General features: G+C 39.3%; 1 protein-coding gene across 1 annotated transcript in view; it reads right to left on the bottom strand.

Annotated features, from left to right (window-relative positions):
• SLC15A2 (solute carrier family 15 member 2) overlaps positions 1-26914 on the bottom strand; it is a 62535-nt gene that overhangs the window by 13911 nt on the left and 21710 nt on the right. The window contains exons 6-19 of the mRNA XM_012476214.3: positions 26705-26795; positions 26328-26405; positions 17891-17973; positions 17309-17395; positions 17041-17130; positions 16904-16948; positions 15805-15837; positions 15164-15252; positions 12348-12429; positions 11628-11762; positions 11030-11194; positions 10829-10875; positions 8888-8998; positions 8056-8152 (exon numbers count right to left, since the gene is read on the bottom strand). Of these exons, the coding sequence (XP_012331637.1) occupies positions 8056-8152; positions 8888-8998; positions 10829-10875; positions 11030-11194; positions 11628-11762; positions 12348-12429; positions 15164-15252; positions 15805-15837; positions 16904-16948; positions 17041-17130; positions 17309-17395; positions 17891-17973; positions 26328-26405; positions 26705-26795 (1233 nt within the window). The remainder of the gene's footprint in view (positions 1-8055; positions 8153-8887; positions 8999-10828; positions 10876-11029; positions 11195-11627; positions 11763-12347; positions 12430-15163; positions 15253-15804; positions 15838-16903; positions 16949-17040; positions 17131-17308; positions 17396-17890; positions 17974-26327; positions 26406-26704; positions 26796-26914) is intronic.

Raw genomic sequence — 26914 nt, 5'->3', positions numbered from 1 at the left:
AAGACAGCAACTACAAAGTCGATAGGTGGATAAATCCACAAAGATGGGAAGAAACCAGTGCAAAAAGGATGAAAACACCCAAAACCAGAACACCTCTCCTCCTACAAGGGAGCGCAACTCCTCACCAGCAAGGGAACAAGACTGGATGGAGAATGAGTGTGATGAAATGACAGAATCAGCTTTCAGAAAATGGATAATAAGAAACTTCCATGAGCTAAAAGAACATGTTCTAACCCAATGCAAAGAAACCAAGAACCTTGAAAAAAGACTTGACGAAATGCTAACGAGAATGGACAACTTAGAGAGGAATATGAGTGAATTGATGGAGCTGAAAAACACAACACGAGAACTTCGCGAAGCATGCACAAGTTTCAACAGCCGAATTTACCAAGCAGAAGAAAGGATATCAGAGGTCGAAGATCAACTCAATGAAATAAAACGAGAAGGCAAGATTAGAGAAAACAGGGTAAAAAGGAATGAACAAAGTCAACAAGAATTATGGGAATATGTGAAAAGACCTAATCTACGTTTGATAGGTGTACCTGAATGTGATGAAGAGAATGCATCCAAGCTGGAAAATAATCTTCAGGATATTATCCAGGAAAACTTCCCCAACCTAGCAAGGCAGGCCAATATTCAAGTCCAGGAAATACAGAGAACACCACAAAGATATTCCTCTAGAAGAGCAATCCCAAGGCACATAATCATCAGATTCACCAGGGTCGAAATGAAGGAGAAAATACTAAGGGCAGCCAGAGAGAAAGGTCGGGTTACCCATAAAGGGAAGCCCATCAGACTCATAGCAGATCTCTCAGCAGAAACCCTACAGGCCAGAAGAGAGAGGGGGCTGATATTCAACATCCTTAAAGAAAAGAACTTTCAACCCAGAATTTCATATCCAACCAAACTAAGCTTCATAAGTGAAGGAAAAATAAAATCCTTTGAGAACAAGCAAGTACTCAGAGATTTCATCACCACCAGACCAGCTTTACAAGAGCTCCTGAAGGAGGCACTACACATAGGAAAGAACAACCAGTACCAGCCACTCCAAAAACACACGAAATGGTAAAGAGCATCAACACAATGAAGAATCTGCATCAACCAATGGGCAAAACAGCCAGCTAGCATCAAAATGACAGGATCGAATTCACACTTAACAATATTAACCCTAAATGTAAACGGACTAAATGCCCCAATCAAAAGACACAGACTGGCAAATTGGATAAAAAGCCAAAACCCATCAGTGTGCTGTATCCAGGAAACCCACCTCACATGCAAGGATACACAAAGGCTCAAAATAAAGGGATGGAGGAAGATTTACCAAGCAAATGGAGAGCAAAAAAAAGCAGGAGTTGCAATTCTCATCTCTGATAAAATAGACTTTAAAGCAACAAAGATCAAAAGAGACAAAGAAGGACATTACATAATGGTAAAAGGATCAATGCAACAAGAAGAGCTAACGATCCTAAATATATATGCACCTAATACAGGAGCACCTAGATACATAAGGCAAGTTCTTAAAGACTTACAAAGAGACCTAGACTCCCACACAATAATAGTGGGAGACTTCAACACACCATTGTCAGTATTAGACAGATCAACGAGACAGAAAATTAACAAGGATATCCAGGATTTGAACTAAGACCTGAAACAAGCAAGCCTAATAGACATATACAGAACTCTCCACCCCAAATCCACAGAATATACATTCTTCTCAGCACCACATCACACCTACTCTAAAATTGACCACATAATTGGAAGTAAATCACTCCTCAGCAAATGCAAAAGAACGGAAACCATAACAAACAGTCTCTCAGACCACAGTGCAATCAAGTTAGAACTCAGAATTCAGAAGCCAACCCAGAACCACACAGCCTCATGGAAAATGAACAACTTTCTCCTGAATGTTTACTGGATAAACACTGAAATGAAGGCAGAAATAAAGATGTTCTTCGAAACCAACGAGAATGAAGACACCACATACCAGAATCTCTGGGACACATTTAAAGCAGTCTCTAGAGGAAAATATATAGCAATAAGTACACACATGAGAAGAAAGGAGAGATCTAAAATTGACACCCTATCATCAAAATTGAAAGAGCTAGAGGAGCAAGATCAAAAAAACTCAAAACCTAGCAGAAGACAAGAAATAACTAAGATCAAAGCAGAATTGAAGGAGATAGAGACACGAAAAACCCTACAAAAAATCAATAAATCCAGGAGCTGGTTTTTTGAAAAGATCAACAAAATAGACAGACCACTATCCAGACTAATAAAAAAGAAAAGAGAGAATAACCAAATAGATGCAATAAAAAAAGATAAAGGGGATATCACCACAGATTCCATAGAAATTCAAACCATCATCAGAGATTATTACAAACAACTCTATGCACATAAACTAGAAAACCTGAAAGAAATGGATAAATTCCTGAACAGTTGCCTCCTCCCAAGCCTAAACCAGAAAGAAGTCGAAACCCTGAATAGACCAATAACAAGGTCTGAAGTCGAGGCAGCAATTAAGAGCCTACCACCCAAAAAAAGCCCAGGTCCACAGGGGTTCACAGCCGAATTCTACCAGACATACAAAGAGGAACTGGTACCATTCCTACTGAAACTATTCCAAATAATCCAAAAAGAGGGAATCCTTCCCAAATCATTTTATGAGCCCAACATCATCCTGCTACCAAAACCCGGCAGAAACTCAACAAGAAAAGAAAACTACAGGCCAATATCCATGATGAACATAGATGCAAAAATCTTCAATAAAATACTGGCAAGCCGATTGCAACAGCACATCAAAAAGCTTATCCACCATGATCAAGTAGGATTCATCCTGGGGATGCAAGGCTGGTTCAATATACGCAAGTCTATAAATGTAACTCACCACATAAACAGAACCAAAGACAAAAACCACATGATTATCTCAATTGATGCAGAGAAGGCCTTCGACAAAATTCAGCAGCCCTTTATGCTAAAAACTCTCAATAAACTAGGTATCGACGGGACGTATCTCAAAATAATAAAAGCTATTTATGACAAACCGACAGCCAATATCATACTGAATGGGCAAAAACTGGAAGCATTCCCTTTGAAATCGGGCACTAGACGAGGATGCCCTCTCTCACCACTCCTATTCAATATAGTACTGGAAGTTCTAGCCAGAGCAATCAGGCAAGAAAAAGAAATAAAGGGTATTCAATTAGGAAAGGAGGAAGTCAAATTGTCTCTATTTGCAGACGACATGATTGTATATCTGGAAGACCCCATCATCTCAGCCCAAAATCTCCTGAAACTGATAAGCAACTTCAGCAAAGTCTCAGGATACAAAATCAATGTGCAAAAATCACAAGCATTCCTATACACCAATAACAGACTGAAAGAGAACCAAATTAAGAACGAATTGCCATTCACAATTGCTACAAAGAGAATAAAATACCTAGGAATACAACTAACAAGGAACGTAAAGGACCTCTTCAAGGAGAACTACAAACCACTGCTCAACGAAATAAGAGAGGACACAAACAGATGGAGAAACATTCCATGTTCATGGTTAGGAAGAATGAATATCGTGAAAATGGCCATACTGCCCAAAGTAATTTACAGATTCAACGCTATCCCCATCAAGCTACCAATGACCTTCTTCACAGAACTGGAAAAAACCACCTTAAACTTCGTATGGAACCAAAAGAGAGCCCGCATAGCCAAGTCAATTCTAAGCAAAAAGAACAAAGCGGGAGGCATCACACTACCGGACATCAAACTCTACTACAAGGCTACAGTAATCAAAACAGCATGGTACTGGTACCAAAACAGAGATATAGACCAATGGAACAGAACAGAGGTGTCAGAGGCGACACAACATATCTACAACCACCCGATCTTTGACAAACCTGATAAAAACAAGCAATGGGGAAAGGATTCTCTGTTCAATAAGTGGTGTTGGGAAAACTGGCTAGCCATATGCAGAAAGCAGAAACTAGACCCCTTCCTGACACCTTACACTAAAATCGACTCCAGATGGATTAAAGACTTAAACATAAGACCTAACACCATAAAAACACTAGAAGGAAACCTAGGGAAAACCATTCAGGACATAGGCGTAGGCAAGGACTTTATGACCAAAACACCAAAAGCATTGGCAACAAAAGCCAAAATAGACAAATGGGACCTAATCAAACTCCACAGCTTCTGCACGGCAAAAGAAACAGTCAATAGAGTGAATCGGCAACCAACAGAATGGGAAAAAATTTTTGCAGCCTACCCGTCTGACAAAGGGCTGATATCCAGAATTTACAACGAGCTAAAACAGATTTACAAGAAAAAAAACAAACAAGCCCATTCAAAAATGGGCGAAGGATATGAACAGATACTTTACAAAAGAAGACATACATGAGGCCAACAAACATATGAAAAAATGCTCATCATCACTGGTCATTAGAGAAATGCAAATCAAAACTACATTGAGATACCATCTCACGCCAGTTAGAATGGTGATCATTAAAAAATCTGGAGACAACAGATGCTGGAGAGGATGTGGAGAAATAGGAACACTTTTACACTGTTGGTGGGAGTGTAAATTAGTTCAACCATTGTGGAAGACAGTGTGGCGATTCCTCAAGGACCTAGAAACAGAAATTCCATTTGACCCAGCAATCCCATTACTGGGCATACATCCAAAGGATTATAAATCGATCTACTATAAGGACACATGCACACAAATGTTCATTGCAGCACAGTTTACAATATCAAAGACCTGGAACCAACCCAAATGCCCATCGATGATAGACTGGACAGGAAAAATGTGGTACATATACACCATGGAATATTATGCAGCCATCAAAAACGATGAGTTTGCGTCCTTTGTAGGGACATGGATGAATCTGGAAACCATCATTCTCAGCAAACTGACACAAGAACACAAAATCAAACACCACATGTTCTCACTCATAGGAGGGTGTTGAACAATGAGAACACATGGACACAGGGAGGGGAGCACTATACACTGGGGTCTGTTGGGGGGAGTTGGGGGGACAGCGGGCGGGGTGGGGAGTTGGGGAGGGATAGCATGGGGAGAGATGCCAGATATAGGTGAAGGGGAGGAAGGCAGCAAATCACACTGCCACGTATGCACCTATGCAACAACCTTGCATGTTTTTCACATGTACCCCAAAACCTAAAATGCAATATTAAAAAAAAAAAAAAAAAGAAAATTCATGGGACCCAGAATGAGCAGACAAATTTTACAAAAGAAGAAGACTGGAGACTCACATTCTCTGAATTCAAATCTTACTACATAGCAACAGTAATGAAGACAGTGTAATCAAGGATAAACATACAGTTCAATGGAATGAAGCTGAGAGTCCAGAAAAAATGCCCTTACATTTCTGATCAATTGAATTTTGACACAAATGCCAAGGCCATTTAATAGAGGAAGAATAGTCTTTTCCAGAAATTGTCCTGCGACAACTAGATATACACATACAAAAGAATGAGGTTGGATCCCCTTCCTTATACCATATACAAAATTTATCTCAAAATGTATTAAGTATAAAACTCTTAGAAGGAAACACAGGCACAGATTCTTATGACTTTGGATTAGGTACGACATCAAAAGTACAATCAACCAAAGAAAAAATAGATAAATTGAACTTCTTCATAATTAAAAACTTTTCTGCTTCAACAGACACCATCAAGAAAGTTAAAAGACAACCTATTGACTGTGAGATTTTGCAAATAACAGATATATGTAAAGAATCCTTACAACTAATAAAAAATACAAATAACCCAATTAGAAATTAGACAGAGGAGGCCGGGCACAGTGGCTCATGCCTGTAATCCCAGCACTTTGGGAGGCTGAGGTGGATGGATCACAAGGTCAGGAGTTTGAGACCAGCCTGACCAACATGGTAAAACCCCTTCTCTACTAAAAATACAAAAGAATTAGCCAGATGTGGTGGCACGTGCCTGTAATCCCAGCTACTCAGGAGGCTGAGGCAGGAGAATCGCTTGAACCCAGGAGGCGGAGGTTGCAGTGAGCCTAGATGGCACCATTGCCCTCCAGCCTGAACAACAGAGCAAGACTCCATCTCAAAAAAAAAAAAAAAATTAGGCAGAGGATCTGAATAGACATCTCTTCAAAGAATATATACAAATGACTAATAAAGACAGGAAAAAATGCTCCAAATATTTAGCCATCAGGGGAGAGGCAATCAAAACCACAATGATACCATTTCACACCCACACTAGAGTGGCTACAATAAGGAGACAGAAAACAAGTGTTGGTGAATGTAGAAAACTGCAACTCATATACATGATTGACGGAAATGTAAAACAGTGCAGTCACTTTGGAAAACTCCACAAATGGTTAAACATAGAGTCACCATGTGACACAGCAATTCTACTGCTAGTTACCTACCCAAAACAAATGAAAACATATGTTCACATAAAAACTTGTACATGAATATTCATAACAGCATTATTCTCAAGAGTCAAAAGGTAGAAACAAGTCAAATGTACATTAACTGATAAATAAATAAAATGTATTATATTCATGCAATTGAATGTTACTAGGCAATAAAAAGAAATGAAATACTGATGTATGTTACAACATGGATGAGCCTTGAAAAACATGCTAAGTGAAGGAACTCAGACATGAAATGTCACTTATTTTATGATTCCATTTACATGAAATGTCCAGAATAGAAGAATTTATAGATAAAGTAGACTAGTGGTTTAAGAGGAATTAGGGAATGACTGCTAATGGGTATGTTATTTTTTGGGAAGGGTGACAAAAAGTGTACCAAAATGACACAAATCTGTGAATATAATAGAAACTATTGAATATATGTTATTGTATAGATATTCCTTCTATACAATGAATACATTATATATTCCTTCTATATAATGAATATATTATATACATATATATGTATATAATGATACATACGAACATATATTGACTATGCTAATGTATTTAAAATCATTGGATACTTTAAATGGGTGAATTTTATGGTATATGAATTACATCTCAATAAAGCTGTTATAAAAATGATATACTAAAGGGATTAAGTTAATTAAATTAATTAGTAAAATAAATAAAACTTTATAGATTGGTTTCTCATCAAACCTCTAGAAATGTTCTCTCTTTTTCTTATTCACTGTCTTTTAGTCTTTAATATAGTGTGAATACTAATGAAATAACAAAGTCAAGATTGACATCAAAATTAAAATCAGAAGTTCCCTGGCCTGACTGCTAGGACACTTGTTTTTAACAGACCACAGTTAACTGATCCCCAAACTTTGTGTAGGGATTGACATTACTATCAGTTTTAGTATTTCAGACTGTGATATGTTAGCAGATCAAATTGCCAGGGAGTGAGATCTGCATAGGGAGATGGCCAAAGAAGACATAAGTACTTTTTCATAAATAACTTTTGTTTGCTTGGAGCCATAATGAGACTGGAGCAGACCGTGACATTTCATAGTGATGGCTCAAGATAAATTATGTCTCTCCTTCCCCAAGACCCTTTGTCTGTTGTTGATGTTATCTCTTAACACCCCCTATGGAGACAGTGGGCTTTCTAAAGTCACTGTAGAGTCAGCTGCAGTGACTAATGCCTGTAATCTCAGCACTTTGGGAGGCTGAGGCGGGTGGATCACTTGAGGTCAGGAGTTCAAGACCACCCTGGTCAACATGGTGAAACCCCATCTCTACTAAAAATACAAAATTAGCTGGGCATGGTGGAGGGCACCTGTAATCCTAGCTCCTCAGAAGGCTGAGGCAGGAGAATCGTTTGAACCTGGGAGGTGGAGGTTGCAGTGAGCCGAGATTACACCACTGCACTCCAGCCTGGGTGACGAGACCAAAACTCCATCTCAAAAAAATAAATAAATATAAAGTCACTGTAGAACCTGTCAGCTTACAGTAGAAATAAATATATGTGTCTCCTTTGCCACAGAGTCTTCTCTTTTGTTTTCTGTCCTGCCTAGAGGATCCCAGGAGATATATATATGGAGAGTATGGAGAGGGTGAGGAGGTGGCTGTGAGCTACTTACGTTAGTAATAACAAACAGATATGCTGCACCAAATTCTAGTAGACCCAAATTCAGAGAAAAGTTCTCATCTTCTGTTCTACAGTGCACTGCAGGGTATCTGGAACAGGATGAGTTTGGGTTAGAATAATATGACGGCTTAGAAAAGCATTCCCATCTCCAGGCAAAAGTTATCTCATCTCTCTACAGATGAGATCACTGATGAGATCTACTGATGAGATTATCTCTCTACTGATGAGATCACTAATGATGAAAGCAGTGAAGCCACTAATTGTCTTTGAAGAGAATGTTTCTTGGAGAGGGTTATTTTCATGCCAGGTTTCTGTCCCTGATTTCAACTCTTTATTGCCTGTTGGGTATTTTCTAAAATATTCAACCTAAATAAAGAAGGTGTAAATCATATTCTTTTGTGAACTTAAGTCCCAAGTGAACTTTCCTCAAGCAAATCTTATGACTTTAGTAGAACAGACTATAACAGTGAACCTGAAAGGATAAGCTCTAAGTAATGAAGTGCCAATGCAAGGTACCAAAGTACCTCCTTTAGTAGAAGTGGGAACCAATAATAAACTGTGAAACTCACAGAGATGAACTGTGTTAATTACACAGAGATGGGCTGTTAACTATACAGTGTGGTCTTCAGAGCAATCATTATCTCAACATATATGTGCAGAAAAAAGTGAGACTGAGGGAAGGAAGCAAGAGCTGGGAAAGATCAGGAGTCTGTCTATACTTAAAATTAGCCCACATGCACCTAAGTTCTCTACCTATATACTAATATAGCACTTAAAAACAATTATTGACAAAAATAAAATGTCCACAGGGGCCACGCACTTACTCTCCTCTTTGCACAATTCTATAAGCAGACACACCATAGTCTTCACCAACATTGAGAGAGATATCTGTACTCAGGGAGATGTTGACATCTTTATGCAAAGTATTAACAAACCTGAGGATAGAGATACTATTTAACATATCAAACAAACACACCCAACAGGAGCACCTGATAAAAGAGGTTGGGGCCTTTTATGTTTTATGTATTACTAAATCCCCAGTGCCCAAGTGCCTAGAATAATGGCTGACACATAAAAGGTACATAATATATATTGTTAACTAGACAAACGAATGAACCCACATGTAAAAAGGAATCCATACTCTTAGCTATCCCTAACTTTCTTTTTCCTGAACTTTTATCATCACATCCTCACCAGACCTCTAGCTAGATGGACTGTGTCATGATCATTTATGGCAATCTGAGTTTCCTCACTAAGCCAGCTTAGGTGCATCCAATTTATTTCCCTTATAGTGGTGAATCTATCAACTGAGACTTTACTAAGAAAAGTAAGATAATTATGCATATATAAAGATGTAATAGTATTTACATAAAACTGATATCCTCTTATAAATGAAATCTAATATGACTTATACAAAACTCAAACTCCCAGCCCAGAGAGGGTTGTTGTAATTGTTTTGGAGTCTGCAGAAACTGTGGACCCTTCCAGAACCATCTTTCTATTTTTCTGAACCTGGACCCTAGATTGTCCTCTCAGGATGGGTTTTTGCTACATTTCTGTTTTGATAGCTTTTGATTTGGTCTCTGGCCTGAGGAATAAGAAAGACAGTTCACTCTAGAGTCCTGAATGTTGATTCTCAGACTTTAGATCATTCTTCATTGACCTAGAAAATGCCCCTTCCAGAGACATATGGCTCTATGACTTCACAGTGTCTTATTTTGAGCTGTTTACTTTTTTTTTTTTTTTTTTTTTTTTGAGGCAGAGTTTCACTCTTGTTGCCCAGGCTGGTGTGCAATGGCGCAATCTCGGCTCACCACAACCTCTACCTCCTGGGTTCAAGCAATTCTCCTGACTCAGACTCCTGAGTAGCTGGGATTACAAGCATGTGCCACCAAGCCTGGCTAATTTTTGTATTTTTAGTAAAGATGGGGTTTCTCCATGTTGATCAGGCTGGTCTTGAACTCTCAACCTCAGGTGATCTGTTTGCCTCAGCCTCTCAAAGTGCTGGGATTACAGATGTGAGCCACTGCGCCTGGCTGTTTACTTTTTTGAAGCATATTCAAAAGCAAGTTATTATGACTATCCTATCCTTCAGTGACATCCAGATCTTTCCTAAAAGTTCTCCTCTAAAATGCTATTCTCAACAGCAACTTCTTGACACAGGTGGCCGTCAATTTCATATCTAATACCTGTGTATCTGTATATCTGTCCATTTCATATCTCATACCTGCCACAGAGAACATATGTCCTTTTGGGCACTCCATCTCTACAACTGTCCCTCACTGTTTGACAAGACCCTTCAGCCTTATCTGGATTCAAAACTAAATCTTTTGACTCCAATTGTGTACTATAGCATGATGCCTCTATAGGTTTATAATAAAAACTTTACTTTAAAAGATATATATTCAACTATCAAAAATGAAGGGAGGATTTTTTTCTCACTTTCAAATCTCTCTCTGGCAATCACAAAGAGAGAAGTACTCAGTAATTTTTCTGAGAGTAAGATAAATAGATAAAATTCAGCAGAAAGAATTTATGCCCCAGAGCACAGGGGCCATAAACAGATAGAGTCATCTTTGAATCTCACATGAGAAAAGAAGCTTATCTGCTTCTTACTGTCCTAGAAAATTCCTTTTGACACCAGTGCCCCTGGCAACTAGGAGAGAGAATTCTTATTTAGAACAAGTAGAATGAAGCCCCAAAGATCAGAAGAGATCCAAGATTCATGAGAACAGTGTGGCCTGGAATCTCTTTGACATTCAAACCTTACGGCTGTCATCCCATTGGTTGTTTTGCTTTCTGTATCCTTTACCTAAAACAGAGGAAAGTAAAAATCAGTAACAGCTGACAAAATAAGACCTATACTCAGAAATTTGATCATTAGGCATATTCTTGGTAAGACATTGATAAGACAGTCACATTACTTTGAGATGACAACTTAAAACACAGGCAATTCCTTAACTTACCATCATGCTGGAGATACTGTTCCCATCTTCACGAATGAAGAGACTGTACCAGTTCTGCTCCTGCACAGAATGCTCAGTGTAGACAGACAAATTGTGATATTTCAGGTGGAAGTGAAAATCCTGGCTTTTTGTTTTCAGGTACAATTTGGAATAATGTGGTGTTTTCTGTAAAATGAAGAACCTAAAATGAAGGTCACATACACCTTCTACTTCATATTGTACACCACAATGTTGTAGCATCTTAAGGTAGGTGACCTCACTAGACACTTTCAACCTAATAATTTCTTTCTTTAACCTAGCCATTTTATTTTTTGGAATCTGCCCTAAGACATAATCAGGGGCATGCATAAATATTTATGAATAAGAATGTTCATTATAGGATTATGTGCAATAATAAAAACTGACTACTTTATGTGGAAATGTCTAAATAAACTATGCATATCTATAGGATGAAATATTTATTATATACTCATTAAAATTATGTGCTCAAAGATTATCTAAGGACATGGGAAGATGCTTATGATACAATTAATGTTAAGAAAAAATCAAGATCAATATAGCATACAGAGTTTCTAATTCATTCAGTCACACACCTTACCTGAAAGGATTTGATGGACTCTATTAACAGAGAATTGTTTTCATTTCCCAGCATTGTCACCTTCATCTCATCATCTGCCAGATTCAAGACTTGTAGGAAAACCTCCTGAGAACCTGGCTGGGCTGGGGCCATTTCCTTAGAACAAAGAATACATGTTGGAATAACCAACAAATAATCTTTCAGATACAATGAGAATACATATCTCAGTTGTTTCTGACAGCCTAGACCACTAGCCAAGTAGACATGGTTTTTTCCGTCTGAAGAATATTTGGCTTAGAAAACTCCAAAGGCAATTTGGAGAGGGAAACATCAGCTCAATGTAGCAAGTACCAATGCCAGCTTACAAACTCCATGCTTTTTGACTCAGCTGTGGCCCCATCCATAATAGTGGCTATTCAATCTGCCAAAAGATATTTACTTGAGTATCTAGAAAGGCATCACATAAGCATGTATTCCCTAAGAAGATGGCTAGCTATCTTGAATATGAGTGTTTAAGAATTCCCTGAAAACACATTCTGAGTCACTCAGGTGAGAGGTGGGCCTCATTTTGCATTGCTTTTCTACCCCTGTATCTACTTATTTATCACAAATACTTATGACACACTTCTTATAAAACAGGTACTGTGCTAGGTCCCAGGGAATCATGATTGAACAAGTCAAAAGAGCAAATAAGAAAGATACGGTCCTGCCCTCAAGGAGCTTAAGAGTTACCAAACTCACATTTATTTTTATCTCTACAGCTGCCGCAACTGCAAATGCCAGGCATGCTAGGATCATACCAACAGCCATTTTCCTAAGTGACCTGTGGTGGAAAGGAGAAACAATTATATCTAAACTTTAGACCCTAAAGAATGAAATTCAAACTCCATAGCCTATTATTAAAGACTGCATTAGGTTGTTCTTGCATTGCTATAAAGAAATACCAGAGACTGGGTAATTTATAAAGAAAAGCAATTTAATTAGCTTATGGTTCTACAGGCTTTACAGGAAGCATGGTGCTGGCATCTTTTTAGCTTCTGGTGAAGCCTCATAGAGCTTTCAATTATGGGAGAAGGCAGAGGGGGTATAGGCATGCCACATGGTGAAAGCAGAAGCAAGCGAGGAGGCAGGAGGTGCCATACACTTTTAAATGACCAGATCTTGTGAGAACTAACTCATTCACTATCATGAGGATAGCACCAAGGAATGATGCTAAACCATTCATGAGAATTCACTCCCATGATCCAATCATGTCCCACCAGGCTCTACCTTTAACATTGGGGATTATATTTCAACATGAGATTTGGGCAGGGACAAATATTCAAACTATATCATTCCATCTCTGGCACCCCAAAATCTCATGTCCTCCTCACATTGCAAAATACAATTATACCTTCCCAGTAGTCCCGCAAAGTCTTAACTCGTTCCAGCAGAAATTCAATCAAAAGTCCCAAGTCCAAAGTCTCATTTGAAATAAGGCAAGTGCCTTCCACCTATGGGTCCATAAAATCAAAACAACTTATTTACTCCCCAAATAAAATGGACATATAGGCATTGGGTAAGCATTCCCATTCCAAAAGGGAGAAACTGGCCAAAACAAAGGGACTACAGGCCCCAGGCAAGTCTGAAACCCAGCAGAGCAGTCATTAAATCTTTTTTTTCTTTTTCTTTTTTTATTTTTTATCACCCCCCTAATTAAATCTTAAAGTTCTAGAATAATCTCCTTTGACTCTGTGTCCCACATTCAGAGCACACCAGTACAACAGGTGGGCTCCCAAGGCCTTGGGTAGCTCCACTCCTGTGACTTTGCAGAGTTCAGCCGCTATGGCTGCTCTCACAGGTTGTTGAATGCCTGTGGTTTTCCAGGGCCAGGGTGCAAACTGCCAGTGGGTCTGCCAATCTGGGGTCTGGAGGATGATGGCCCCCTTCTCACAGCTCCACTAGGGGGTGCCCTGGTGGGGACTCTATGTGGGGCTCCAATCCCACATTTTACCTCTATACTGCCCTAGCAGAGGTACTCCATGGGGACTCCATCCCTGCAGAAGGTTTCTGCATGAACACCCATGCTTTGTCATACAGCCTCTGAAATCTAGGTGAAGGCTGCCAACCATTCTTCATTCTTGCACTCTGCATGCCTGCAGGCTTAACATTATGTGGAAGTCACCAGTGTTTATGGCTTGCACTCTCTGGGGAAACAGGCATGTCACATGGTGAAAGCAGGAGCAAGTGAAGGGTAGGGAGAGCCTACACACTTTTAAATGGTCAGATCTCATGAGAACTCACTGTCATGAGGATAGCACCAAGGGGATAGCACTAAACCATTCATGAGGAATTCATCACCATGATCCAACCACCTCCCACCAGACCCCCACTTCCAACATTGGGGATTACATTTCAATTTGAGATTTGGGTGGGTACAAATATTCAACCTGTATCAAAGACTTTTCCTGATTTGATCCCAATTACTTTTCTTTTTTAAATCCATTTTTACATGACCAATTACTTTTCAAGGTATTTCCTAGAACTCGCCTTTATACATTCTTCTTTCTTCTTTTACTTGAGTCACATTGAACTTCTCTGTTATACACCACATTTGCCCACCTCCACCTTTGCTTATGATGGTTTGTCTATCCACTATGTCATAATACCAAAAGTAATGGCAATACAACTAGATTTATTGAACAGTTACCATATGCCAGGCGTTGTACATGCTTTACCTCACCTTGCTCTGCAGAAGTCTGTTGGCCTTGGCAGGGGAAGCCTTTTTCTTTTCTATACCTCCTTGGCACTTGATGTTCCCTTCCAGACACTATTTTACCTGTGTAGTAGTTGTGTTATATATATATGCTCTAGTCCCCTTACTAAGTAATAAACTCTTTGAGGGAAATGGGTGTTTTTTTTTTTGTTTTTTTTTTGTGCTTGATTTATATTTTCACGACACTTGGTCCTAAACTTCCCAACATCTGCTCAATGAACAAATGACTAAGGGCCATTTTCATATGGTAAAGTGGTCCTCAAAATGAAGTTGCTATTAAATCAAGAATGAAAGGAGGCTTGAAACTTTCTTTTGCCAAACTCTAAAAAAGACTAATCTTTCTATTTAGAAAAGATTTCAGGCAGTAATTGGGAACAATTCAATCCCCAGTCCTACTAGATTCCTCATTTGTTTCATAGGGACAACAGGAGATTTAAAGGGATTAGTAGTCATCAAAGGCTTTGAGTTTCTTTAAAGAGACAATATTCAAGAAGAAAGCAGCTACATTTTACGTTTTTGGTTTTTCATGAAACCTAGACCTGCCCCGTCAACATCACACAGTTAAGTCCACAGTAATGGCTTCAATTCTCATTAATTAGATCTAATTCCCATTTTTAAGTGTCAATAGGCACTTAGTCTAACAGTATTTTTCTTAGTGATGATTGGTTTTGGTTTACCATCTATTGATAGATGGTAAACCAAAACCAATCATCACTAAGAAAAATACTGACATTGACTCTATCAAACTGGGCAAAGACTGAGTCAGTTTAGGGTAATCCATACAGGCATAGTGAACACTTACGAGAAGTTGATTCCACACTTGGAGACCAGACGATAAATGACAAGGTCAAATAACGGGATGAAGATAAGAACCAGAAGGGGATTTAGAACCTGTAACACCATGATAAAAAGGATTAGCTACAAATGTTCTCCTATGATGAGTGTGAGCACTGCACTCATTTGCTTGTGTACACACACTCTCACATCTACACACACTTTTGTCATTTTAAGTACAAAATGATTCCACATTCCTCAGTCCATTTACACCCATGACCCTATTTCCCTTGCATATTTAGCTTCCAAATATCCCAAGGGACAAGTTTCACTCTGAGTGTGTCTTTCTGCCAAAATTATTGTGTGATCTTTCCTTTCATGACTTCATTGCTCACAAAACAAGCCTTACAATTTCTTTCACAATATTTTCATTATATTATCTTGACATGGAAAAAAATCCAATGCTTATACTTTACCTGTGGCAAGTTAAGTACTTAACAGGGGGTGTCAAGGAGAACTGTGGGGCTTAAAGGGCTTCATCTCGAAGCTTGGCCCTTATCAGTGTACAAGAAGAAGAGCATCAAATTATGGTTGTTAATCCTAATACTGCAGGTGGAGGCATAGATGAGGAAAGAGATAAGCCCCAATGGCTATAGAAGAGTCACATACCTGCATCTGGTCTGGCTGAAGCACAAAAAAACCCTGAAACATTAACAAAGGATATTTAGATGGTGTCCGAAGACAAGAAAAAAAATTATTGGCTTAGATCGATAATTTTGCTAGTTAGCAAGTGAGAAGCACGTAAGACAAAATTAATCAGGTCTTTGGTTTAGGGCCACTATTTTGCCATTAAGATTATTTGGGGGATGGGAACAGACTTGGGAAGGCTTCTGGCTGTTTGCCAGGCAGATGAGCCTAAGGGAGAAATTCTTTTGTATATATTATGCTTTCCTTAACTTGAAAGAGAATAGTCAGTGCATTTTTATTGATCTCAGCAACTGCAGTTGTAGGTCTTAATAATGTGAAGGACGAAACATCATGGTTAGGGTGAAGATGCTCCTTGACACAGTGTTTCCAAAGTTGTTCTCCAGAGGGTCAACAAGAAGACCACCATAGTAAATAAGAGACAACCAGAAGAAGGGGAAAAGTAAAATTGTATTTGGTAGGCTCCAAATAGACTGACTAATAAGACCCTGATATCATTCTACTCTATCCTTTTGAAAACTGAGAAGATAGAAAAATAATACACTAATCTAGGAAGAAAACAATTGAGAGCAGAGATGGTATCTTATTTGAGTGGGCTAAAGAATGGAGTTTGGAAAAAGAGAAAATAATATGTATAACCTTCTCATTCTTTCCATATCCATATATACAAAATATTCCATTTCCCACAGGTCCTCTACTGTGATCCTTGTTGAAGAGATGGACCAATTGTGTAGTAGCGCCACTCAAACCTGACCCTGCTGTGCCCTGGGATAGGCTTAGATAGAAGAAAGTCACCATACTAGGTATGTATCACATGTATCTCAATACTTCCTTGTATACATTGAAACTTTCTCATCCTTATGTTCCTGACTTCTAAAGAGAAGATTCTCGTTTTTATTCTGGACTAACTTTCTTTATCTTTGCCTACACAGTGCCTTCAGGCTAAACACACCTCTCTGAAGATCTTGCTAGTTTTCAGGAAAAAACACAAAGAAATTAATTTTTCCTCAATATAGATGATGAAGAAAATAATAGACTTCTCTGGAAAATCTCTTCTACTCACCAAATTCCTATTCATCCTGGTGGCTTGCAAAGTCCATCGTGAACCCTAGGGCAAACAGATCCTTTTATGAGAAATCCCTTTCCTATGAGAGGGAAGTGGCTGTAAAGAGGAGTAATGTCTAAAAGAACTATTCTTACCTGCTGATCCAAAAGAGCCCAGAACATGGGCAATGGGATATAAAGGAATAGTACCCTGGTCAGTGCCTTCACATCCATAATGAGCTGCTTCTGCAAAAAGGAGGAAGAATAAGCAGAATTGCTAGACGTTCTGTACATGGCTTTCTTGCTTAAAGTAGAAATGTCCAAAAAACAGTAGAGAGGAGGTTGAATGCGGTAGGGTAGAATCATTTTGAACATCAAGAAAGACACTACCAAGCCATAAGATGTTTCTGCATTTCCAACTTACTGGATATTTCTCAGCTGCCCAGTCTAGCCAGTGCTGTCGTTTTGGAATGTCTCCAGAACGGTTCTTGAAACGATTGGAGATAGCAAACTAGGGCAAAGCATAGACATCATCAGAGAGACAAAGAGAATAACATCCTCTGCCTCTTCCAACTTACTATACCTTCCTTCAAACACCATACTTTTAGTGACTTATTCTAACTCTTTGACCTAATCAGGCATTGAATTTCAGAGTATTTCAGATATAATTTTATCTATCACTTTAAGAAAGAACTTGCCATTCAAAACAAAAAATAACAACAACAAAAAAAGAAAAAATGTTATATGTCCTTATTTCCTGAAGGTACTATATACGATTACATTTCAGAAGATTTTTGCCAATTTGAAAAGACGATTACTTTTTTTAACTTAATGGTTGAATAGAGGCGTAAGAAGAAGCCTGGTTAATCTCAGCTTGTTAAAAAGGCATGGAAATAGAACAGAGGTCACAGATAAAAATGTATACTCATATTTGAAAGTTCATATTCTCAGCATAGCATCTCTTTCTTTTGATTGAAAAAGGCAAGAAAACAATTTATGGACTTACCCAGATACATTTAAGAACTTGAGCCACTATGTTTCCTTCAGGGGGTGGTTTATTGTACATTTTGCTTCCCATTGCAAACACAACTGCAGTTGATACACAAACAAGGTTTTTAGTTTCTCATTTATTAGGTTGGTACAAAGGTTATTGAGGTTTTGCCATTACTTTCGATGGTAAAAACCACAGTAACTTTTGCACCAGCCTAAATAGCACATTCAGTATGTCAGTGCTAAGGCAGACTGCTGAACTGTGGGAGTGGCTGACAAATCTCATAAAGAGGAAACTGACTTACGTTGCCCGACTTCTGGAGTTATAAAAATTGCAGGAGCCAAGAGAAGATAAAATGTTATGTTGTTAAGAGAGATATCTATTGAGAGTTTATGTAATCACAGAAGTAGAAGTCATCTTTGACTTCTTACTCTTTTTTCTCCATCTCCATATCTAAAATGTTGCCAAGTTTTGTTGGTCCTCTTTCTTTAATGAATTGCCTATTTGCCCCGTCTTTTACTTTACTACTGCTACCACTTGTTCAGGACTTCACAACTTGTACTTTGGATTATTAAAATGGCCACCAACTATTTTCTCATTCCCGAGTCTCTTCCCTCTTTAATGTGATGTCATATGTTTCTTTCCAGGATCTATTAATACTAAACTAACCCAAACTCCTGGCATGAAAGGGCTTCCCAAATTCATTATTATCCTGATGTTTATTGTTATCCCTACCATCTATTTGAAGATTTATCACATGTAACTTGTTAAGCATTTTACATACATTAACTGATTTAGCTTGACAAAATATGTACTACTATCTCTATTTTACACATGAAGAAATGTTAAGGAAATTAAGCACCTTGTACAAGATTATACTGCTAGAAGATACCAGAACTGCACTTTTGACCTGAGGATTTATTGACACAAAACTCTATGTTTTTGATCCTTATAATACATCTCACTCACTAATTCTTACACCACACAGTACACTGTACTAGACACTACTGGTAATACAGGTGAAAAAAACAGGTCCCTGTCCTCTAAGTAGCTCACCTCAACCTGCCATTTCCCACTTTATATTTGATCAATCTTTTTGAGGTACCCTATGTTGTAACCACTATTCATCATTTCTACAAACACTTCTAGAGTATTTCTGTTATTGAGCTCATTCTGTTTCTCTCAGCCCATATCTCTGTCCATTGACCACATCTCCACAGCTAATTTTCAGTGAATTTTATTTCTTTATTTTTCCTTTTATTTTCTAAATTAACAATGAGCTGGTGTTACTTTTTTAGTTATAAAATAGTGGGTTTTTTCCATTTCATTAAATTAAAATCAATAGAAAAACCCCATCTTGGTTCCCTCCCAGATGTACTTTCCTCCTTAACAAATTTCCCAGCTTCAGCATGATACCCCTCTAATAGATCCTCTGCTAAAGATGATTTTGTCAGTGACCAGTAGCATTTTCCAGTATCCTTACACATCAGAATGCACAAATCGCCTTACTTTCTCTCCCATCACTTTTAATATCTCCATTCCTCTCAATCAGATTCACTCTACCACTTTTTCTCATTCATTCTGTCAGTTCCCCCAAAGCTTCACCAAATAGCATCCTTTATCTATAACAGCTGTCTCATGGTTGATAGAAAAAATTGTTCAGTGGAAGAATGATAATCCTGAGAGTCAAGTGGGCAGAAAAAGAGGTACCCAGACAAAAGGAAGATTTGGGGTAGGGAATAAACAGTTCCCTAAATTAAGAAAGACCCTAGAAAGACGTTGAACATCTCAGGAATGCTGGTTGCAATAGTGACAGTGGAGTGATAATAGGAAGACTTATATAATCAACTAAAGTCACACTTGTAAGGCCGGTTGCCTCGCTGGGAGCTCGGATGCACAAACACCCCCCCCTTTTTTTCTTTTCTCCGAAAGCTCGGACATGCTTGGACGAGCTCGGGCAAGCTCGGACATGCTTGGGCATGTTCCCTTCTCCCTTCTCGCACAGCCTGGTCTTCCCTTAAAGAGCCCAGTATGCAAACGAGGTCTTGTAACCCTACCCAATAGCAGTCAAGTCTTACCAACCAATAGCAGTCAAGCCTTACTAGCCAATAGCAGTCAAGCCTTGCTAACCAATAGCAGTCGAGTCCTGAATGCAAAGTCCTGTAACCATACCCAATAGTAGTCCTGCTTTTCCCACACCCTGCTCTCCCAAACCAATCAAGCTATTTCACTCCCTATAAAACCCCACATCTGAGAGGAATCCGCGCAACTTCTCCGGCCCCTCCTGTCGGACCGCAGAACCTCACCTGGGAGCCTGAATAAACCCTTCGCATTGAATCTTCTTGTGCTGGCCTCAGTTTCTTTCTTTTAAACTCAGCAAAATCCTCAAGAACAAACCTTACAACACTTATATGTCAAGGCCACTTAACTAAAGAAGACGAGTATAAACCTTTGAATTTCTCTACTATCTACTCCTTATAGTAGATGACGTTGCCTCTTAATTCACAAAGAAAATGGAAACCTTCAAATGGAAACTCCTTCAACTCCCTGCCACCAAATCTATTTTTTTTCTCTCTCTCTTTTTTTTTTTTTTACAAGATGGGGTTTCACCATGATGGCCAGGTTGGTCTTGAACTCCTTACCTCAGGTGATTCACCCACCTTGGCATCCCAAAATGCTGGGATTATAGGTGTGAGCCACAGCGCCTGGCCCTAAATCTATTAATTATTGTATCCACACTCATCCTCTCCTCCCTCTAGGTAGGTGAAGGCGATATTCCTCCTCCTATCCAAAGCTAATTTGCTCATATGTGTTTTCATACTAATTATACTGTCTTTATCTTGTATCTTCAACCTCTTTCTCCACTGAATTATTCCCAATAATTTTCAAGCACGCTCAATATCCTCTCTGGAATCCATGTCATTTTCCAGCTATAAATACTATTTCACTTCCTTACTGATAGAGACAAGAGACAGATAAATTCCTAGGCAGACAGGGACGGGTCCCAGTGAAACCTGACCTTCAAGCCAAAGACAGTTTAAAGCCTGAAAACTGAGCTGCCGGTTCCGGACACAGTCCATGACCTCAGTGAGAACCTCCATCTCTGTCTTACCCTCTCTCTTCATTAGTTCCTTTTGGATGCCACCCATGGACCAATCAGCATTCGCTCCCCCATTCTTAAAAAATCCACACCTAGCCTCACAGATGGCTACCCACTTCGGGTCCCCTCTTGCAGCTGAGAGCTTTCCTTCTGCCACTTAATAAAATTATTCTCTGCTTACTCTCTGGTGTCCACACACCTCATTCCTCTTGGTCATGGGACAAGAACTCGGAACTCACTGAGCTGCAGGTGGTGGGAATGAAAGGGCTGTGACACCCCTGGTCAACTTGCCAAGCTGTGAGTAGTGGGAATAAAAGAGCCGTAACACTGCTCTGCTCGCTGGACTAAAGGAGAAAGAGAGTTGTAACAACCTCTTGCTTGATGAACTATGGGAGTGAAGAGCTGCAACATTTCTGGGGGTTCAGACTTCAGGACTCCCTGAGCAGGAGCTGTACCACCTCTTAGGGCTCTGCAATTGCTAGCATCTCAGAGTTTTTGGGTGCCACCATGTTCCCCTTGTCTGGACACCGCACCCAACACAGAAGCTGCTCACTGCATGCCCAGTCCAATAGTGGGCTGAGCATGGAGCTGCGGTGGGCACAGGTTCTGAGAAGGCGGGAGCCAAGTGCAGCCTGCCAGGCTGACCAGGTGGAGTGAGCCCAGTGGGCCTGAGCAAGGCCTGGACAAAGGCAGCAGCGGCCACAGAGATTTCTGGCTGACAAAGCAGCACCAAAGGAATCCTCTAACATTTATTTCCCAATCTCCTCCAATCAGTCTTCAGCCTCCACCATTCTACCATAACTGATGTAATCATATCAGTGACCTCCTTATTGCTATATTTAATAGACATCTTTCACCCTTATCTTACTCTCCCACTCAGTAACATTTATCACTTTGAATGAATCCCTTCTTGAAATCCTCTTGGTATCCAAGATAGCACAATTACCGCTTTGGACATTCCTTCTTAGTCTCATTTGTGGGCTTTTCCTCTTTGCCTGTCTTTTAAATCCTGGTGTTCCTTGAAGTTTGAACCTATTCACTGCCCCCCGACCCCCCACCTTTCTTTTACCTTACTCTTATTAGCTTTTAGTTAACTATCTTCATTTCATGGTTTATTGCTACCATATACTAATGACTCCAGATCTATATCTATAGTGCAAACATTTCTTCTAAGCTCTAAACCTGTATTTCCAAATAACTGGTAACTCCAATTAAATGTTCCAAAAACATATAAAATGCAACATGTTCAAAACTAAATGTATCAACATTGCCCCAAACCAGCTCTTCCTCACTATCTCAGTTAATGATCCTACTACCTACCCAGTTGCTCAAGGTTCAGAATGCTACATTAAACCTTGACTTACCTTCTCTCTCACTTAATATATCTAATCATTCCAAGGTTTATTACTTCAACCAGGGCCAGATTAGGGTGAACTGAGTGAGGTACTCATCTCAAGCACAAAATATAAGCGAGTGTCAAAAAATTCAGTAATCAAATATTATCCTTGCCTCACCCCAACACAATCCTTTCTCTACATTATAGAAACATCACTGAAAAATTAAAATCTAACAATTATTCCTTTAGAGTTCCCCACTCTCCTTCACAATTAAGTTCTAATTCCTTACTGGTTTAAAAGACCCTTCATTGTCTGGTTTCTGTCAGTTTCTCCTCTTTATCTTTCTCATTTATGCTTTAGGTAATCTGAATGCCTTTAATGCCTTTAACATATGCTATTTCTCAATCTTTGTCTTACAGCTACTGTGTCCTCTTTCTACATCACTTACAATCTCTTTATTGATTAATTGCTGTTCAGCCCCTAGGTCTCACCTTAAATGTCATTTCTTTAAGCTAACTTTTTACAACCCTCAGAGAGTATTTATTAATTTATTCATTTATTTATTTTTGAGACAGGGTCTTGCTCTGTTGCTGGAGTTGCCCAGGCTGGAGTGCAGTGGCACAATCATGGCTTACCACAGCCTTGCCCTTCTGGGCTCAAGTGATCCTTCCATCTCAGCCTCCCAAATAGTTGGGATCATAGGTATATGTCATCATACTCGGCCAATCTTTTTAATGTTTTGTAGAGATGGAATCTTGCTACGTGGCCCAGGATGGTCTCAAACTCCTGAGCTCAAGCAATCCTCCTGCCTCCCAAAGTGCTGGGATTATAGGTGTGAGCCACTGCACCCAGTCCCTCAAGGTCTTAGTTAAACATTCCTTATATATGTTCCCATAGCTCTCTCTGTACCTTCCTAGATCATACTATATTGATCTGGGAAATACTGATCATACTATATTGTAAATTCCTTTTACTTGTCTTCCTCTCCCTATTGAACTATATAAATTGTTTGAGAACATGAACTCTGCAGGTGTCTAATTCACCAATGTGATCCTAATACCTAGCACATAATATGGCACATAATAGGTTCATTAAATGCTTGTTAAATAAATGAGTGAATTAAAAAATTAAGTAAAAGATCAGAGAACTGAATTATTGATTAGCACCCAGAAAACTGAAGCTGCTGACTAATAATGACAGCTAGCACTTAACACTTCATAATTTATAAAATATTTCATTTACAGCATCTCTTTTTTATCTTCATAATTACTCTGTTGTGTAAATATTATTATCATGCAATGATCCAAAGAAGACATAGTACTAATCAGTGGAAAACCACAAAAATATTCTGGAAAATATTTGGCTTTGAATGGAGAAGGAAGCAGAGAATATATCATCACAGTTCACCTATAATAAATTTCCTTGTATTGGGAATTCTGAGTACTACTATTAGCACCCTCCCATCAACTCCCTGGTAGAAAATACACTGAACATTGAATCTCTGGGCTGTTTTTCCTCTGTTGAGCTCTTTATGGGTTTGCACTGGATATCTTCCAGGGGGCTGTCACCCTGAGGCTCAGAGTGAGAACAGGTTTCCAGGTCAATGATTAGAAATAATCATGCCCAAGTTTTCCCTGAGGCTGTGTAAACTAAGGAACACTACATCCCTCTTCTCTTCCAGGACTGGGTTCTCAGGAATAAAAAGAATGTCACTTGATTTAAGTTGCATTAATTTTCACCTACTTATCCAAATCCTCTTATTCTCTTGCTCAAGGGCAGACTCTTTGGGAGCACTGCAAAGCAGGGTAGAAATAGATAAATCTAGAAGCTGTTTTAAAAGGCTTAGAGAATTTAAAATCTCTTCCAATTACCAGATAAATAAGCATCATATGAAGTAAACTAGTTTGAAAGAGGATTATCTTCCTTGCTTCCCTATATATTGTTGTGTAGAGCAGTGGATCTCCACCTTGACTATACATTAGAATCATCGGAGATACTAAAAAAATTATAGATGCCCAAGTCCCTGATTGGCCCAGAGTTTGATCTTTTCTAAGGCTCCCCAGAAAGCATCTTATTGGTTATGCAACCTTGGGCACTGTTTTCTTTTTTTTTTTTTTTTTTTTTTTTTTATAATAATAGTACTTTATGAACTGTGAAGTTAATAATATTCAATATTTAATAATGCTATCTTTTTTTTTTTATTGCATTTTAGGTTTTGGGGTACATGTGAATAACATGCAAGGTTGTTGCACAGGTGCACACGTGGCAGTATGATTTGCTGCCTCCCTCCCCTTCACCTATATCTGGCATTTCTCCCCATGCTATCCCTCCCCAACTCCCCACCCCCCCCACTATCCCCCCTCCCCCCCAACAGACCCCCGTGTATAGTGCTCCCCTCCCTGTGTCCATGTGTTCTCCTTGTTCAACACCCGCCTATGAGTGAGAACATGCGGTGTCCGATTTTGTGTTCCTGTGTCAGTTTGCTGAGAATGATGTTTTCCAGGTTCATCCATGTCCCCACGAAGGATGTGAACTCCTCCTTTTTAATGGCTGCATAATATTCCATGGTGTATATGTGCCACATTTTTCCTGTCCAGTCTATCATCGATGGGCATTTGGGTTGGTTCCAGGTCTTTGCTATTGTAAACTGTGCTGCAATGAACATTCGTGTGCATGTGTCCTTATAGTAGAATGATTTATAATCCTTTGGATATATGCCCAGCAATGGGATTGCTGGGTCAAATGGAATCTCTATTTCTAGGTCCTTGAGGAATCACCACACTGTTTTCCACAGTGGTTGAACCAATTTACACTCCCACCAACAGTGTAAAAGTGTTCCTATTTCTCCACATCCTCTCCAGCATCTGTTTTCTCCAGATTTTTTAATGATCACCATTCTAACTGGCGTGAGATGGTATCTCAATGTAGTTTTGATTTGCATTTCTCTGATGACCAGTGATGATGAGCATTTTTTCATATGTTTGTTGGCCTCATGTATGTCTTCTTTTGTAAAGTATCTGTTCATATCCTTCGCCCATTTTTGAATGGGCTTGTTTGTTTTTTTCTTGTAAATCTTTTTTAGTTCGTTGTAAATTCTGGATATCAGCCCTTTGTCAGACGGGTAGGCTGCAAAAATTTTTTCCCATTCTGTTGGTTGCCGATTCACTCTATTGACTGTTTCTTTTGCCGTGCAAAAGCTGTGGAGTTTGATTAGGTCCCATTTGTCTATTTTGGCTTTTGTTGCCGATGCTTTTGGTGTTTTGGTCATAAAGTCCTTGCCTACGCCTATGTCCTGAATGGTTTTGCCTAGGTTTCCTTCTAGTGTTTTTATGGTGTTAGGTCTTATGTTTAAGTCTTTAATCCATCTGGAGTCAATTTTAGTGTAAGGTGTCAGGAAGGGGTCCAGTTTCTGCTTTCTGCATATGGCTAGCCAGTTTTCCCAACACCACTTATTGAACATGGAATCCTTTCCCCATTGATTGTTTTTATCAGGTTTGTCAAAGATCAGGTGGTTGTAGATATGTTGTGTCGCCTCCGACGCCTCTGTTCTGTTCCATTGGTCTATATCTCTGTTTTGGTACCAGTACCATGCTGTTTTGATTACTGTAGCCTTGTAGTAGAGTTTGATGTCCAGTAGTGTGATGCCTCCCGCTTTGTTCTTTTTGCTTAGAATTGACTTGGCTATGCGGGCTCTCTTTTGGTTCCATATGAAGTTTAAGGTGGTTTTTTCCAGTTCTGTGAGGAAGGTCATTGGTAGCTTGATGGGGATAGCATTGAATCTGTAAATTACTTTGGGCAGTATGGCCATTTTCACGATATTAATTCTTCCTAACCATGAGTTTCTGACTTCATTCAGAATCTACCTCCAAAGTTGAGGGGAAACCCCTACAATAACTGTTACTCAATAGGCCTAGTGTGAGGACTGAATGAAACAGCTTGTGTAAAGTGCCTACATGATGCTTTATATGTGTCAGTCATCAATGATTATTAGTTTCCTTTGCTCCACTGCACTTACCAAGCGCAATTACCATGAGCAATCCTGGAACTCCAAAAGCCAATGCATAGCAGTCTTCTCCAAAACACTGCACATCACCTAAAGAAAATGGGATGGGAGGAGGAAAGTAACCCTGAGTCTTGAATGTTTAATGTTTCATTCTACAAGCTCAGGTTGTTGAATAAACCTGAGCTTGTAGAATATACAAAGCCATCCTCTTTCCTCCCATCACTTAATCCATAATTCTTCTTTTGGGCCAGACAAATAAAGACTAAAATAAAGTTTCACAGATTATCAAGCTGTTATAAAAGGAGAAGATGGACAGGAGAAAGCCAAGAGCAGCTTTGTGTCTGACCACAGCAAAGCTTTATACAGGGTCCCTCAGAAACAATCCTAACCTCTCAGCATGGGTGTGATAAACGTAGAAATCAAGCTCCCTGCATTGATGGCAAGGTAGAAGACTGAGAAGTATCTACTCCGTTCCTCTGCCTGAAACAAACAGGATAAATCATCAGTGCAATGTGTACCCTAGCTCCAGCCCCACCCCATGTTCAGACTCAGAGCTGAAGATACATACAAAGAGAAAGATTCAGATATTGCCTCCACAA

The sequence above is a fragment of the Aotus nancymaae genome, unplaced genomic scaffold (assembly GCF_030222135.1).
Source record: "Aotus nancymaae isolate 86718 unplaced genomic scaffold, 86718_ANA_hifiasm-v0.15.2.pri h1tg000011l, whole genome shotgun sequence".
Classification (NCBI taxonomy): Eukaryota; Metazoa; Chordata; class Mammalia; order Primates; family Aotidae; genus Aotus; species Aotus nancymaae.
The sequence above is the reverse complement of the archived record's forward strand: the minus strand, read 5'-3'. Positions and strand labels throughout refer to the sequence as shown.